The sequence below is a fragment of the Schistocerca cancellata genome, chromosome 8 (genome assembly GCF_023864275.1).
Source record: "Schistocerca cancellata isolate TAMUIC-IGC-003103 chromosome 8, iqSchCanc2.1, whole genome shotgun sequence".
In the NCBI taxonomy this organism is placed as follows: Eukaryota; Metazoa; Arthropoda; class Insecta; order Orthoptera; family Acrididae; genus Schistocerca; species Schistocerca cancellata.
In genome coordinates, this window is record NC_064633.1 from 493,373,153 (window position 1) to 493,389,124 (window position 15,972).

General features: G+C 39.0%; 1 protein-coding gene across 1 annotated transcript in view; it reads left to right on the top strand.

Annotated features, from left to right (window-relative positions):
* Window positions 1–15,972, top strand: part of LOC126094921 (post-GPI attachment to proteins factor 2-like) — a 107,502-nt gene that overhangs the window by 23,445 nt on the left and 68,085 nt on the right. Inside the window, exon 2 of the mRNA XM_049909568.1 lies at window positions 11,882–12,207. Coding sequence (XP_049765525.1) covers window positions 12,046–12,207 — 162 coding nt within the window. The 5' untranslated portion in view covers window positions 11,882–12,045. The remainder of the gene's footprint in view (window positions 1–11,881; window positions 12,208–15,972) is intronic.

Sequence of the window (15,972 nt, forward strand, 5' to 3'; positions counted from 1 at the left end):
TTATTTGCAACATGTTTGATATTTGCCCAAACTTACGATTTTCTGCCTTTTTTTAAGTGAATGACTGCAATGTTTGAGTAACTGAAAGTGGTTTCTACTCATTGTCATAGGAAAATGTTGTTCTTGAAATATCTGCTGGTCTCAGTCACTTTCAAATTACTTCCTCACCAAGAAATATGATGAAAACTTGGTGTGGTTTCAAAGCATTCTTATCAATAGGTTACTAAGCATTGTAATTATATATATTGTTACCGATACATAAATTCCCATTCATTTGTACACCACTGACATAACACCATTTTGCAGTGAAGGCAGACTGACTAACATCTGCACCAAGACCTCTGAACCACCGTTACCAACACAGTTATCATATTTGCCTATGTGATTTGTCATCAGTTGTTTATACAAAATATCTTCATAGTCATTGTTGTGGTCTTCAGTCCTGAGACTGGTTTGGTGCAGCTCTCCATGCTACCCTATCCTGTGCAAGCTTCTTCATGTACCAGTACTTACTGCAGCCTACATCCTTCTGAATCTGCTTAGTGTATTCATCTCTTGGTGTCTCTCTATGATTTTTACCCTCCACGCTGCCCTCCAATGCTAAATTTGTGATCCCTTGATGCCTCAGGACATGTCCTACCAACTGGTCCCTTCTTCTTGTCAAGTAGTGCCACACACTCCTCTTCTCCCCAGTTCTATTCAATACCTCCTCATTAGTTATGTGATCTACCCATCTTATCTTCAGCATTCTTCTGTAGCACCATATTTCGAAAGCTATTCTTTTCTTGTCCAAACTATTTATCGTCCATGTTTCACTTCCATACATGGCTACACTCCATACAAATACTTTCAGAAACGGCTTCCTGACACTTAAATCTATGCTCGATGTTAACAAATTTCTCTTCTTCAGAAACGCTTTCCTTGCCATTGCCAGTCTACATTTTATATCTTCTCTACTTTGACCATCATCAGTTATTTTGCTCCCAAAATGGCAAAACTCCTTTACTACTTTAAGTGTCTCATTTCCTAATCTAATTCCCTCAGCATCACCCGACTTAATTCAAATACATTCCATTATCCTCGTTTTGCTTTTGTTGATGTTCATCTCATATTCTCCTTTCAAGACACTCCATTCCATTCAACTGCTCTTCCAAGTCCTTTGCTGTCTCTGACAGAATTACAATGTCATCGGCAAACCTCAAAGTTTTTATTTCTTCTCCATGGATTTTAATTCCTACTCCAAATTTTTCTTTTGTTTCCTTTACTGTTTGCTCAATATACAGATTGAGGCTGTCTCACTCCCTTCCCAACCACTGCTTCCCTTTCATGCCCCTCGACTCTTATAACTGCCATCTGGTTTCTGTACAAATTGTAAATAGCCTTTCGCTCCCTGTATTTTACCCCTGCCACCTTTGGAATTTGAAAGAGAGTATTCCAGTCAACATTGTCAAAAGCTTTCTCTAAGTCTACAAATGCTAGAAACGTAGGTTTGCCTTTCCTTAATATTTCTTCTAAGGTAAGTCGTAAAGTCAGTGTTGCCTCACATGTTCCAGTATTTCTATGGAATCCATACTGGTCTTCCCTGAGGTCGGCTTCTACAAGTTTTTCCATTCGTCTGTAAAGAATTTGTGTTAGTATTTTGCAGCTGTGACTTATTAAACTGATAGTTGGGTAATTTTCACATCTGTCAACATCTGCTTTCTTTGGGATTGGAATTATTATATTCTTCTTGAAGTCTGAGGGTATTTCACCTGTCTCATACATCTTGCTCATCAGATGGTAAGAGTTTCGTCAGGACTGGCTCTCTGAAGGCCATCAGTAGTTCTAATGGAATGTTGTCTACTCCCAGGGCCTTGTTTTGATTCAGGTGTTTCAGTGCTCTGTCATCTTCTTAGTCATGAAACTCCAATAATTCAGGATCTTCCAAAAATCTGATTCTTCCAGTATCTTCAATAATTCTACATCACTAAAAATAGTCATTTTTGCTGTATGTAATTTTGTGTCATCCCACTGGTTGACAGTACAAGAGCCATTTGAGTTGAAACCATTTATATTATATAATAATGCAAATCTCACTATTAACAATGAAACATTCATTAGCAAGGAATTTTATGATGCAAGTAGAGCAACACTGAAGATTGGTAACAAAAGCTAACGACAACTTAGTTGAAAGTCAATTTGATAACATATAAATAAATGGAAATTAAAAACATCAAACAAGACATTATATCTAATTTACTGTATAACAACATCAGCTCAAAGAATGCAAATCTATGCACAGAAGAGCAGGTAGAACTGTTAGAAGCCACAGCTGCAACTTCTCACTGACTCAAGATTGCATCTACACGCCATATGGCATTAAACATTGTATGTTTAATCAAGAAGCTGGATTGTATTAAAAATGTGCCAACCCAAGGTCTTGTGTTCTAAGTAGAGAGGAACAAATAGCCACAGGTGGGAACAAAGTGTCCTACCAGACACACTGTTGTGGCTCCTGTAGCAATCAACATGTTTAGGAGAAAATTTATAAGTGTACTGATACTCCATCATAGCTCCTGCTAATAGTGAGTAAAATGTTCATCCTGTCATCATTATAGAAGAAGGGTTTTAGTTGTATTAATGAGTTACTAAAGTCAGCAAATATACGCAATTTGTGTACCTAGAAAGAAAATTGTTACAATGCTGAAGTATAATCACTACCGTATAGATTAGGCTATATTCAGTTAGGGCTAGTTCACCTCCACTATTGAATATTATCTCTGAATGGTTTCTTCTAATTAATAATTAATAATTATAATAGAATTAGCATCACCCCTTCACCTTCTGCATATGTACAAAAATGTATGGGCTTAGATTTAAGGAAATGAAAGGCAAAGCCTAGTGGGGAAAAAACTTTGCTGTGAAATAAAAACGAAATAGTAAACAAATACAAACACAGTCTTTTCAAAAATGCACACCTGTGATATTAAAATCTGCTGCTGGGTAACTTTGGATACGGTGTCATTCCACACCATGCATTGAAATATGCATAGATTCCTCTTGGCATGTGGTCCACAAGGTGACTGGGTCACTGCTACTCAAGCTTATCTCACTATTCAATGGCAGCCTTCCTGAGATCACCCAATGTATGTGGAGGTTTCCTGTGATAACACGCTGCAAGTTTCAGTTGGACAAGCACATTCAATCAATTTCGTGTCAGTGGATACTACTGGCCATTCCATATATTTGATTCCTGCCTCCCATGGCTCTCATTATGGATGTATGGTGCTCATGTATTACTGCCTTGAAATATGAACCTACTGAAATATCGGTTGACTGCAGGGCTGGAAAATAGAGCAAAGAATCATCTCCTAAAACTGCACTACCCTCAAATTGTTAGTCATGAAAGGTGTCTGACATCCATACATGATACTACCCCAAACCATGACTGATCCTGTTCTCTTCTAAAACTGTGTCACTGCATACCTGAATAGTTAATTGGTACCTGGAAAACTGCACACACTTCTACGATTATCATCAGGCATCGGACATATCCTGTATTTATCTGCGAAGAGAACCCATTGTCATTGATCCAGGTTTTATTCCAGGTGCTCTGGTACTCACCTTGCACCACTGAGCTGGGGGTGTAATGTTACTAACCTGATTGTAGATTGAGGTCCCTGGTAGCACCTTAAATTCGTAGTCTCTTGCTGAAAACAGTTTGGGCATTATTTTCCACAAACTGTGTTAACACTATACTGAATACAGATATGAGTTGGTAATACTACAAAAAGAAGTAAAGTTTATGGACAGATTGTATAGAAATCTCAGCACACTGTTTTACAAAGCTAGATGGAAACTGGTTCCAAGTCATCCTGCACGGCAGCTGTAGTTTTCTTCTGGCAAAGGTACCTTCCTTCACCGTGAGTACTGCATATGTTTCTATTTACAGACCGACTATACCTCCTCAGCGTTTCCTGCCCAGATCTCTCATGTAAGTAGACAAAATGATTTCACTGAGCTCAAGTTAATTTAGTGGAGTTACTTTTAGTTTATTAGGTGAATATTTATTTGCAGTTATTAGAGAAGCTCCCCCCTCCTGTGTAACACACTGTCAATAAGTATTTGACAATTGTAGTTTCATTGTCTCCGCTAGTAATGGCTAGAATACTTTTTGCAGCCTGAGGGCATCAAATGCATCACCACAGCCTCAGCAATCCCATCTGAAGATGCCCAGGGACTTAAATTGGATCTGTCTGTAACAGAAGTAGGTAACCTAGGTATTATGGAACTCCAGATATTTCAACACAAGTCAAGCATTAGAGCAGATTACTGTTCTAGATTTAAACATGATCAGTCCTGTTCCATCAGACAAACACACCCATCTTGCAAGGTATACTGTAGATGTTTGGTAAGAGGCATGACTCAGTGCCAGCAATTCCTGAATGGAAGAGAGTTATACAATCTGCCAGTAACACAATCTATTTTCAGTTTATTAAATGAGTACTTATTTGTAGTTGTTAAATCAGCTTTTATGTAAAATATATCCCTATAAACAGTTGCTGAGAAGTTCTTAATTTGTAAGTGTGATGTTGTCAGTGACCTATGTAGTGTTTGTGGGAAGGGGACTGAATTCATAAATGTGGCATCTTGCTGCTGTCTGTCATAGATAGCATACTGTAAAGCCATTAAACGTGTTGCAGTTGCCTGGTTGTTAATTAAAGAATGATCAGGAAGTTACTGCACCTCTCTCACCATTGCTTACTCCTCTATATAAACATGAGAAAAGGCATGAGAAATGGACAAGAAATGCTGGGGAAATATAGTCTGTAAACTGGAAAGTGAGCAGCACTCTTGGTGGGGGATGTCACCTGTCTCAGAAGAATGCTATAACTGCTGTACGGAATGAGTAACTATTCAGTCATCTGTAACAGTGTATAAAAGTGTGCAGAGATTTATTTAGAATCTGTCCATACGCTGTGCTTGCATTAGTATTACTAGCAATACATATCTGGGAGTGTTTGTGTACTGTGTTGCCAATGATTCATAATTCATAAGGTGAGCTGTCGAAGATTCAGTATAAGTTTGTGAAATACCTTATAGTTTCTTTTTGTGAAGTAGTGTGTTAAAGAGAATGGGGAATTGCCTGCTTGCTTTCCATTTGGCAGACCTATGGAAGGGGGAAGTGCATGACCACAATCTGCCAACCTACTTTACCTCACACTTCTAACTTCCACCCACACATTTCCAAACTGTTACACCCCCAGAACACAATTTATCCCTTAATACAGTTCTACTGCACTTATACGTGATACAGACTTTTAATATTTGTTCTTAACCCACTTAATTTAACAAACAGCATCAAATTTATGCCATTGAAACACTAGTTTTAATAATCTGCAATTGTTCTATACCCTGCAATGCTCAAACTATTAGCCATAGAGAAAAAAATTAATAAGATCAGTTTTGTAAGAAATGTAATGGGTTTAATTTTGTACTGGGAAACATTTTCACTAGAAGCTGCAGTTTTCAGGATATTCGAAGAAAACCTACAAAAGTGATGCTTAAACACCACCTCCCTTACCCAGCCCCCTTCCACCCAGCTACTCCCTGTGGCCACCCCCATGCTCACACCCCACCACCCCACCGATAAAGATGTTTACTGTGTTGTTTTCTCCCAGTTGTCATTTTTTTGGTCTTCGCTGACTGGTATAACCTCGATAGGACTTTCGAGGCATTTTGACAGACTTAACAGTGTGCACAAGTTCCATTATCCCCTTCCACCTTCCATAACATAGACGGCAGTATGTAATGCTTTACCATGGTCAAAAGTTCAAAAGAGTATTGGGGAAGAAATTTATGATTTAAAAAAAAAGGGGGGGGGGGTGTGATTGTGCAATTCACAAGGTTTGCACCAACCTTTTATGAGCACTGTAATAATAAAAGTTTCATGAAATTAATTACTTCTGTTGTTTTGCACTTCTTTCCACATCCGAGAGACTCTTTTCCTTGGTGGAACACAATTATTGTAATGTAATTTTATAGAATTATGAGATAAGTGAGTTTAAGAAAATGCCTAAGTTAGAATAAAAAGGGAGCCATGAAAATAGAGAGGAAAAGACTGTAAGAAATGGACTGGGATCATCATGATGAATACAGAAACGTAAATAGAAAATGAGCAGCTTGATGTAACAACAGGCTCCTAGTCAGCTTGAACTACAAAATACCATGCAATAGAATTTTTGATCAACTTAATAAGAATAATAATAAAATCATGCTAGTACAAAAGAGTACAATAAATTAGAAGAGTTCTGTGTGAGGTAAGAAACAAATACAGTCAAGTGTGAAGCAGATATATTTTTAGGAAGAAAATTCCAGAATCCCCACTACAGAGAGTAGTAGCAGAGTAGGTTGGAATTTTATAAGAACCAGCACTTAAATAATTATTTCCTTTGCTCAAAAACTTTTCAATTTTTTTTAATGTGAAATATTTTCCCTACCATGAGACATGGATTAAAAATACAATGTTTGTTTTTTACCAAACTTTGTCAATGTGGTGGCTGACTGAGATATTGGCTTGAGAGTAGGATATGTATTTTATTTTCCATTGTAGCTCAATGCTGTTTCATTTTTGCTGGCCAATCAAGGCATCTGAACCTGTGATTTACCTTATACAAAACCCACTGTTAACCATTTCACCAGTTTCTGAGACAGTGGATAACATCAGCAAAAGAAACTAAAGCAGTAAAATATGGAGTACCGCAGGGCTCGGTACTGGGCCCTATCCTATTTTTGATATACACTCCTGGAAATTGAAATAAGAACACCGTGAATTCATTGTCCCAGGAAGGGGAAACTTTATTGACACATTCCTGGGGTCAGATACATCAAATGATCACACTGACAGAACCACAGTCACATAGACACAGGCAACAGAGCATGCACAATGTCGGCACTAGTACAGTGTATATCCACCTTTCGCAGCAATGCAGGCTGCTATTCTCCCATGGAGACGATCGTAGAGATGCTGGATGTAGTCCTGTGGAACGGCTTGCCATGCCATTTCCACCTGGCGCCTCAGTTGGACCAGCGTTCGTGCTGGACGTGCAGACCGCGTGAGACGACGCTTCATCCAGTCCCAAACATGCTCAATGGGGGACAGATCCGGAGATCTTGCTGGCCAGGGTAGTTGACTTACACCTTCTTGAGCACGTTGGGTGGCACAGGATACATGCGGACGTGCATTGTTCTGTTGGAACAGCAAGTTCCCTTGCTGGTCTAGGAATGGTAGAACGATGGGTTCGATGACGGTTTGTATGTACCGTGCACTATTCAGTGTCCCCTCGACGATCACCAGTGGTGTACGGCCAGTGTAGGAGATCGCTCCCCACACCATGATGCCGGGTGTTGGCCCTGTGTGCCTCGGTCGTATGCAGTCCTGATTGTGGCGCTCACCTGCACGGCGCCAAACACGCATACGACCATCATTGGCACCAAGGCAGAAGCGACTCTCATCGCTGAAGACGACACGTCTCCATTCGTCCCTCCATTCACGCCTGTCGCGACACCACTGGAGGCGGGCTGCACGATGTTGGGGCGTGAGCGGAAGACGGCCTAACGGTGTGCGGGACCGTAGCCCAGCTTCATGGAGACGGTTGCGAATGGTCCTCGCCGATACCCCAGGAGCAACAGTGTCCCTAATTTGCTGGGAAGTGGCGGTGCGGTCCCCTACGGCACTGCGTAGGATCCTACGGTCTTGGCGTGTATCCGTGCGTCGCTGCGGTCCGGTCCCAGGTTGACGGGCACATGCACCTTCTGCCGACCACTGGCGACAACATCGATGTACTGTGGAGACCTCACGCCCCACGTATTGAGCAATTCGGCGGTACGTCCACCCGGCCTCCCGCATGCCCACTATACGCCCTCGCTCAAAGTCCGTCAACTGCACATACGGTTCACGTCCACGCTGTCGCGGCATGCTACCAGTGTTAAAGACTGCGATGGAGCTCCGTATGCCACGGCAAACTGGCTGACACTGACGGCGGTGGTGCACAAATGCTGCGCACCTAGCGCCATTCGACGGCCAACACCGCGGTTCCTGGTGTGTCCGCTGTGCCTTGCGTGTGATCATTGCTTGTACAGCCCTCTCGCAGTGTCCGGAGCAAGTATGGTGGGTCTGACACACCGGTGTCAATGTGTTCTTTTTTCCATTTCCAGGAGTGTATATAAATGACCTAACATCAACCAACCAGTACCATAGCACTATCCCGTTTGCAGATGACACAGGCATATTAGTCAGTGGGAAGACTGCAGAGATACTACAGACAAGACTGTATGTAGTTCAACCAACACAAACTAATAATAAATAAAAGTAAAATAGTAGCATTAAATTTTCATAATGTCAAGAGAAACACTGAAGAGGATATAAGAATTCAGATGTCAGACACAGATATTGCAAGTGTGCCTAATACAAAATTTCTGGGGGTCTGGCTACAGGATAATCTTAGATGGGAAACTCACAATGACAACATATTAAAGAAGCTAAGTACCACGTGTTATTTAATGAGAGTGCTAGTAAACTGCTGTCATAAGGACTGTCTAATGACAGTTTACTATTCTAATATACATTCTGCCCTAAAATATGGGATCACTTTCTGGGGTAACTCGCCATCCTGCCTAAAACTCTTCAGGATGCAAAAAAGAATAGAGAGAATCATGGCTGGAATAAAAAGGAACAAACCATGTAGACCATTATTTAAGAGGATGGGGATTCTTCCCCTTCCATGTATTTTCCTATTTGAAAGTGCAATGTTTGTAAAGAAATATACAATAACAAATCCTAGTATCCTTCCCAAAAATGAAAATGTTCATCATCATAATACAAGACAGAAAACTGACTTTCATGTACTCCATACAAAAACCAGTTTGTGCCAAAAAGGAACATTACACCATGGAAAAATTATCTACAATAAATTGCCAAGAGAAATTAAAGTAAAGACTGATGTAAAAAATTTTAAAGCAGCATTAAAAGAATATCTGTTGACACATTGCTTTTATAGCATGGAAGAGTTCCTCCAAAATCCTCGAGAGTCTAAGTAATGATTATGCAAATACTGTAACCATTAATACTGGCCTATAAATACATTCAGATGTAATTCTCAAGTTTCTAATGGGGTTCAAGTATAAGTTGTATACCGACTTGCCCAGTATATGAAGTAAAATTCTGTGAATGTAATTCTCTAGTGTACATGTCAATTCATAGTGTAGAAGAGTTACTCAAAAATCCTTAGAGCTTAAGTGAGGATCATGCAAATACTGTAATCATTAATATTGGCTTATACATGTATTCAGTTGTAAACTTCAAGTTTCTAATGTGGTTTAATTATAACTTACACATTGACTTGCCCAGTATATGAAGTGCTATAAAATTTTATGAATATAATTTTCTTGTTTCTAAAGTGTTTTAATTGTAAGATATACTTTGACCTGTCCAATATCTGATGTGCTGTACTGAACATGTAAGATTTACTGGACCAATAAATACAATACAAATGACAACCTCAACTTTCTGTGATGGAATGTTAGTTTCCGTATTGTGTGAAGCAGAGAGAATTCTGTGTAATCACCATTTCTTTTTGAACAACAATAGCCAGAGAAAAAGAGGAAGTTTCTATTCTGAAATATTAGAAATGGGCACACCTCAAACAATGCTTCATATGAAAGTTCCTGCCAGATTAAAGGTGTGTTCCGGATCAGGACTTGAACCTGAGATCTTTGCCTTTTGTGGGTAGGTGATAGGTGCTCCACCAACTGAGCTACCCCCTTACAACTCATAACCCATCCTCACAGCTTACTTTTTCCTGTGCCTGATCATCTTTGTATCAGCATGTACTCTGCTGCAGAGTAAAAGTTAATTCTGAAAATGCAACATGTGTTAGATAGTGAACACTTGGCTAGAAATTTACCTAGCATATTGACTTTCTAAAAATTGTTAGAAGAAGAAAAAAATAGGGCAATGTGAGTGCTACTGCAACGTGATTGAGTTGTAACTCACACCGAGAAAAATAGTTAAATTTAACTTTCACATGTTTTGTCGCCACAGTCACAAGGCATACTAAATTGGTGTGTGTTCATGCATAGGAATATTTGCTCCTCTTTTTCTAATACACTAACAGCTTTTGAGTAAGGTTTCTGCCTACTGAAACAGCTGATAGAAACCAACACAACAATAATGTGATGTTAACAGAATTTAAAACTTTCCAAATCAGACAGGCTGTTTTCTTCCAGACATGTGGGTAAAGATAGGAATACATTATTCTGAAATCTGGATAAGAAAAATATGGAGCAATACTGTGAGTGGTCATAAAGTGTTAATTATTGTGTGAAAACATCATTTGTGACACTAAAACTGAGTGATAATATTCAGTGTGAACACATTTTTCCTCATTTTTCTCAATATTCTGCCTATCTTCACAGATAGCAGAATATTGAGAACGTATCAAGTGAGAGTCATCTTTCGCCCTCCTTCCAAAATTTCATCACTGGTGGGATCCGTTAAAGATGACCTGGGCCAGCGTAAATCAGGTGTTTACAAAATTCCGTGTGAATGCGGCAAATCATATATAGGGCAAACAACACGAACTGTGCAGGAACGCATTGTGGAACACCAACGGCATACTCGCCTTCTCCAACCCACTAAGTCCACAATCGCTGAATGTTTGTATTTCCACAGATCATTCCATGAATTACAATGACACAAAAATTTTGGCCCATACGTCAAACTTCTGGAGCTCGATTATCAATGAATCTGTGGAAATAAGATTGTCTGACAACGAGACTCTCATCAATCGAGATAACGGTTATCAGCTAAACTCTGCTTGGAATCCTGTTATAGAGAAACTTCGTAGTCGACGTAGTTATCTGCATAAAGATGGAAATCTACCTGGTACCGATACGCCAGGCTTTCACAGTGGAGGACACGCGAGGCGCAGCGCACGGAGCCGTCATGAATGCGCACGCTGAGCAGCGCATGCGCAGCGTCACCTCAGTACGGCTTTAAATAGCAGAGCTCAGCGCGTACTCACCAGTACTACTACAGTGGCACTCACCTGAAGATGACCAGAAGACTCTGCGCCGAAATATCGTGGCAGGACGTTACTGATATCTGGCAGTTCTCCTGTGTTTTTATGGAACAATCAGTATGCCGGGAAAGCTTTAAACTTCACAACAAGTACATTTAACTTTGAATGCAATTTTGCTTGTGCATGTGTCTCCATTTTGTGCTACAAATTAGCTTTCCAGTTTTACACACTAACACTGCAAGCTTTATTGTGTGTATTGTCTTGCTACATATAATTATTTCATCCATATAAATATAGCTGGGCATCCTATTACTTTGTATTATTTTCTTTTAGTGACTTGTTATTTTAAGACATGGCTATCTACTGCGAAAATGTGTATGTCATGTGACTTCAAGATAGAGCAAGTCTAATGAAAAAAGACATGTGTGATGTGAACTACGTATAAAACAGGTACATTACAACACTGGACCATGGTGCTTCACTAATATGGTATAGTTTGCTGCTCACACTGCAATATTTTACTCTGAAATTTCCTGTTTGTATAAATATAATAGCTTAGGAAAATAGTGCTTTTAGTCCTTGTCTTTTCATAGTATATTTGTATTTTGTATGGGAGAAATAATAAGTATAAGAAAATTTATAGAACAATTGACAGGTAGGACCTATTGTGGGGTTACACAAGTAATTCATTGTTATAGTGACACATAATTCTTTGAAGTATCTTGAGATTAATGAATAAAGCAAATTTATTTCAGAAACTAAAATTTGTGAAAGTAGATGAGAAATAAAAATAAGAGTATTGGTTTCTTTGTTTCTTTCAGGTATCATTTACTGGAGGAAATTGCTGTTGCAAGCTGAGAGTTCTCAGCATGGAAATTTTGCTAAAGACAATATTCCCCTACTTCTGGAAAGAGATGCTATTCCTAAAGGCCAAATTCAATATTTATTAACATCAGAAATACCCCATAATTTCAAGTTGTTTACAATGGAAGGAAATTCCATTTGTAACAGAGCAGCTGTCGTATTCCTCATAAGTTTTCGACAGTTGTGTCTAGTGACAGTTTCCCTACCACTTTGTGCATTGCTCATTTGTTTTGTTACTGCATATATCTTCCAACAAGATGACATCCATGAGACTCATTGCAGGGTGAGTTAAAACAATATCAATGTCTTTATTGTTATAAATGTATTTTGAAAAAGTCCCCACATAATGTTTTTTAAAGAATTTTTTTCTTTACTTAAATGCACAGCACATGTAACACTTTTCTGAGATGTCACACTACACATTGGGTTAGTTCATACTCAGATGCACTTGCAAAGAAATTACTGAAGAAACACAGACTTCTTTATTTTGAAATTCATTACACAATACTCCTTAAACTGTTTACAGATGAGAAATAGTTAAATAAAAATAAGTTATATTTGTATTGCAATAGATGGAATCAGGTTTGCAGTATATCTGATTTTTGGAGCAACATGTTTTTTTCTGTTGATAAAGAAGGAAAAACAAAGTAAATAAAGACACAGAAAGCCACAGAAAAATGCAAAGGGAAGGCCTAGATCGAGAACATCTAATGTCACTTCATCCACCTGTTCTAATACCTTCTCGGGTATGAGCAGATTCCAGTATTTGTCTTCTACCGCAAAGTATTTAAATTTGTTCAAAGTGTAGAAGGCATAGATGAAATAATTTATACTTAGCTTTTTGATGTTGTTGAAGTTCTGCGTGATGTCTCCCAGGCTGCTGTTGCTGCTTCTTGTGCAAGTTTATTAAAAAAAGGTTCTGGTAAGAAGTTTGACATTCGTCTTTAAATAAAAAGTCTTGGCCATGACATCATTTTCCACCATATGCTTTACTTCCAAATTCTGATACACTTCCACTGCTGGTTACAATATTCACAAGTATTAGTGATGGTAGCAGTTTGTAGAGTGACCCTCAAAACACATTCTACTTCCTACCATCCCTGGCACAACCAAGTGCATCGTCTCCCTCAAGATGTCAAAACCTCCAGGTTCAGGCTGGAGCTATTATTGTGGATTTTGTCCACAAGCCTTTGACATAGGTTAAAACTATAACAAAAACTAGAAAAATTTGAAACTTACAGGTTGATAATAATTATTTATGTGAATGTGATGTTTATCTTGTGTTGACAATGGTATATTCAATTTGACTTTCGCATGTTTTCCATTCTGATTGTGAAACAGGTGTTTTGCAGTTTTGTGTTTTTCTACAAATAGGTTACATCCGTTTTATGTTCCATATCAGGATTCACAAATAATAAAAGTAATTTTGGTGTGAACACTTTTGTGAATTAATCATGCTTTTTAATTCAGAATTCCAATGCAATTCTCATATTTCAAATGTAGCTATTTTCTGTTTGGGATAAAATTGACAAAAACTAGGATGCATTTCAGTGTCTCTGTCTCCTAAGTTTTCAGATGAAACATAAAGATCTGAAAGATATTTAATTACTTAGTTAATATTATTGCACAATTTATAATTTTCATCTTTTGGTTTGTTACTGAAATTAACATGGATATTTCTATGATGTTAATGTTCAGACATTTGTTTACATGTAATATGCATTTTGTTTGTTTCAAAATTTATGTTTTCTCGATAATTGTGTAGCCGTGAAATTTGTTGTAAGTCTACATTGCAGTTAATTTTTGATAAACTGCAAAATCCAAATTGCATTTCTTGTCTATAGAACTTATAGGATGGCTACAGGTGTTATTGGTCAAAATATTGTGTGAACAGGTTGTAAGGATGAACTAGAATGTTTTACTGAATCTACTGATACCATCTCGATAGTGTTATAAACAGCAGTTGAAGTGATGAAGATGAAAATAAGCCACAACAGTTTGATAGCTAAGATTGACATTCCTGATACATTAATGAAGTGTAGTTGGAAATAAAGCATTTGGAAGTCTAGCAATGTAGTAATCTTTAACAGATTGTAACATTCTGACAGTTAGATGCAATTTCAATTGAACAACTCTCTATAAGTGTTCTAAATAAACTTCCTTGTTTTATTCAAGCTATCTTGCTCTCAAATTTAACATGTAGTATATTCCAAGATTTTGAATATATGCTGGCATAATATTCTAAGACACTGTTCCCACCATCTTCTACCTGGCATCTATCCTCTGACTTCCCCCCCCCCCCCCCCCACCCCATCCCTCCCCGGTCCCCTCTATGTGTACTACTACTACTATAGAAGTCTGAAGATGGGTAAATGATATTGTAAAACAATGTTTGAAAGACTAGGCGATGTCTTCAATCTAGAATAGAAGCTTCCTTTGCTGGGAGTTAAAGAGGAATACAAATGTAAATAAATTGTACAGAGAGCATACTGGGAATGACTTATTGTAGGATTTCAAAAGAAGGAAGTCAGTTAAGGACCTAGTAGTCAAGGTTCAAATTGTGGAATGGATAAGGAAATGCCACTCCCAGAATCCCGGTTAAATATGAAACTGATTGATACTCACGTCATCTACAGAAAAGCAACTGGAATCACTCAACAGAGGAAAGTCCACTGGACCTGACGGGATACCAATTCGATTCTACACAGAGTACGCGAAAGAACTTGCCCCCCTTCTAACAGCCGTGTACCGCAAGTCTCTAGAGGAACGGAAGGTTCCAAATGATTGGAAAAGAGCACAGGTAGTCCCAGTCTTCAAGAAGGGTCGTCGAGCAGATGCGCAAAACTATAGACCTATCTCTCTGACGTCGATCTGTTGTAGAATTTTAGAACATGTCTTTTGCACGAGTATCATGTCGTTTTTGGAAACTCAGAATCTACTATGTAGGAATCAACATGGATTCCGGAAACAGCGATCGTGTGAAACCCAACTCGCTTTATTTGTTCATGAGACCCAGAAAATATTAGATACAGGCTCCCAGGTAGATGCCATTTTCCTTGACTTCCGGAAGGCGTTCGATACAGTTCCGCACTGTCGCCTGATAAACAAAGTAAGAGCCTACGGAATATCAGACCAGCTGTGTGGCTGGATTGAAGAGTTTTTAGCAAACAGAACACAGCATGTTGTTCTCAATGGAGAGACATCTACAGACGTTAAAGTAACCTCTGGCGTGCCACAGGGGAGTGTTATGGGACCATTGCTTTTCACAATATATATAAATGACCTAGTAGATAGTGTCGGAAGTTCCATGCGGCTTTTCGCGGATGATGCTGTAGTATACAGAGAAGTTGCAGCATTAGAAAATTGTAGCGAAATGCAGGAAGATCTGCAGCGGATAGGCACTTGGTGCAGGGAGTGGCAACTGACCCTTAACATAGACAAATGTAATGTATTGCGAATACATAGAAAGAAGGATCCTTTATTGTATGATTATATAATAGCGGAACAAACACTGGTAGCAGTTACTTCTGTAAAATATCTGGGAGTATGCGTGCGGAACGATTTGAAGTGGAATGATCATATAAAATTAATTGTTGGTAAGGCGGGTACCAGGTTGAGATTCATTGGGAGAGTCCTTAGAAAATGTAGTCCATCAACAAAGGAGGTGGCTTACAAAACACTCGTTCGACCTATACTTGAGTATTGCTCATCAGTGTGGGATCCGTACCAGATCGGGTTGACGGAGGAGATAGAGAAGATCCAAAGAAGAGCGGCGCGTTTCGTCACAGGGTTATTTGGTAACCGTGATAGCGTTACGGAGATGTTTAACAAACTCAAGTGGCAGACTCTGCAAGAGAGGCGCTCTGCATCGCGGTGTAGCTTGCTCGCCAGGTTTCGAGAGGGTGCGTTTCTGGATGAGGTATCGAATATATTGCTTCCCCCTACTTATACCTCCCGAGGAGATCACGAATGTAAAATTAGAGAGATTAGAGCGCGCACAGAGGCTTTCAGACAGTCGTTCTTCCCGCGAACCATACGCGACTGGAAC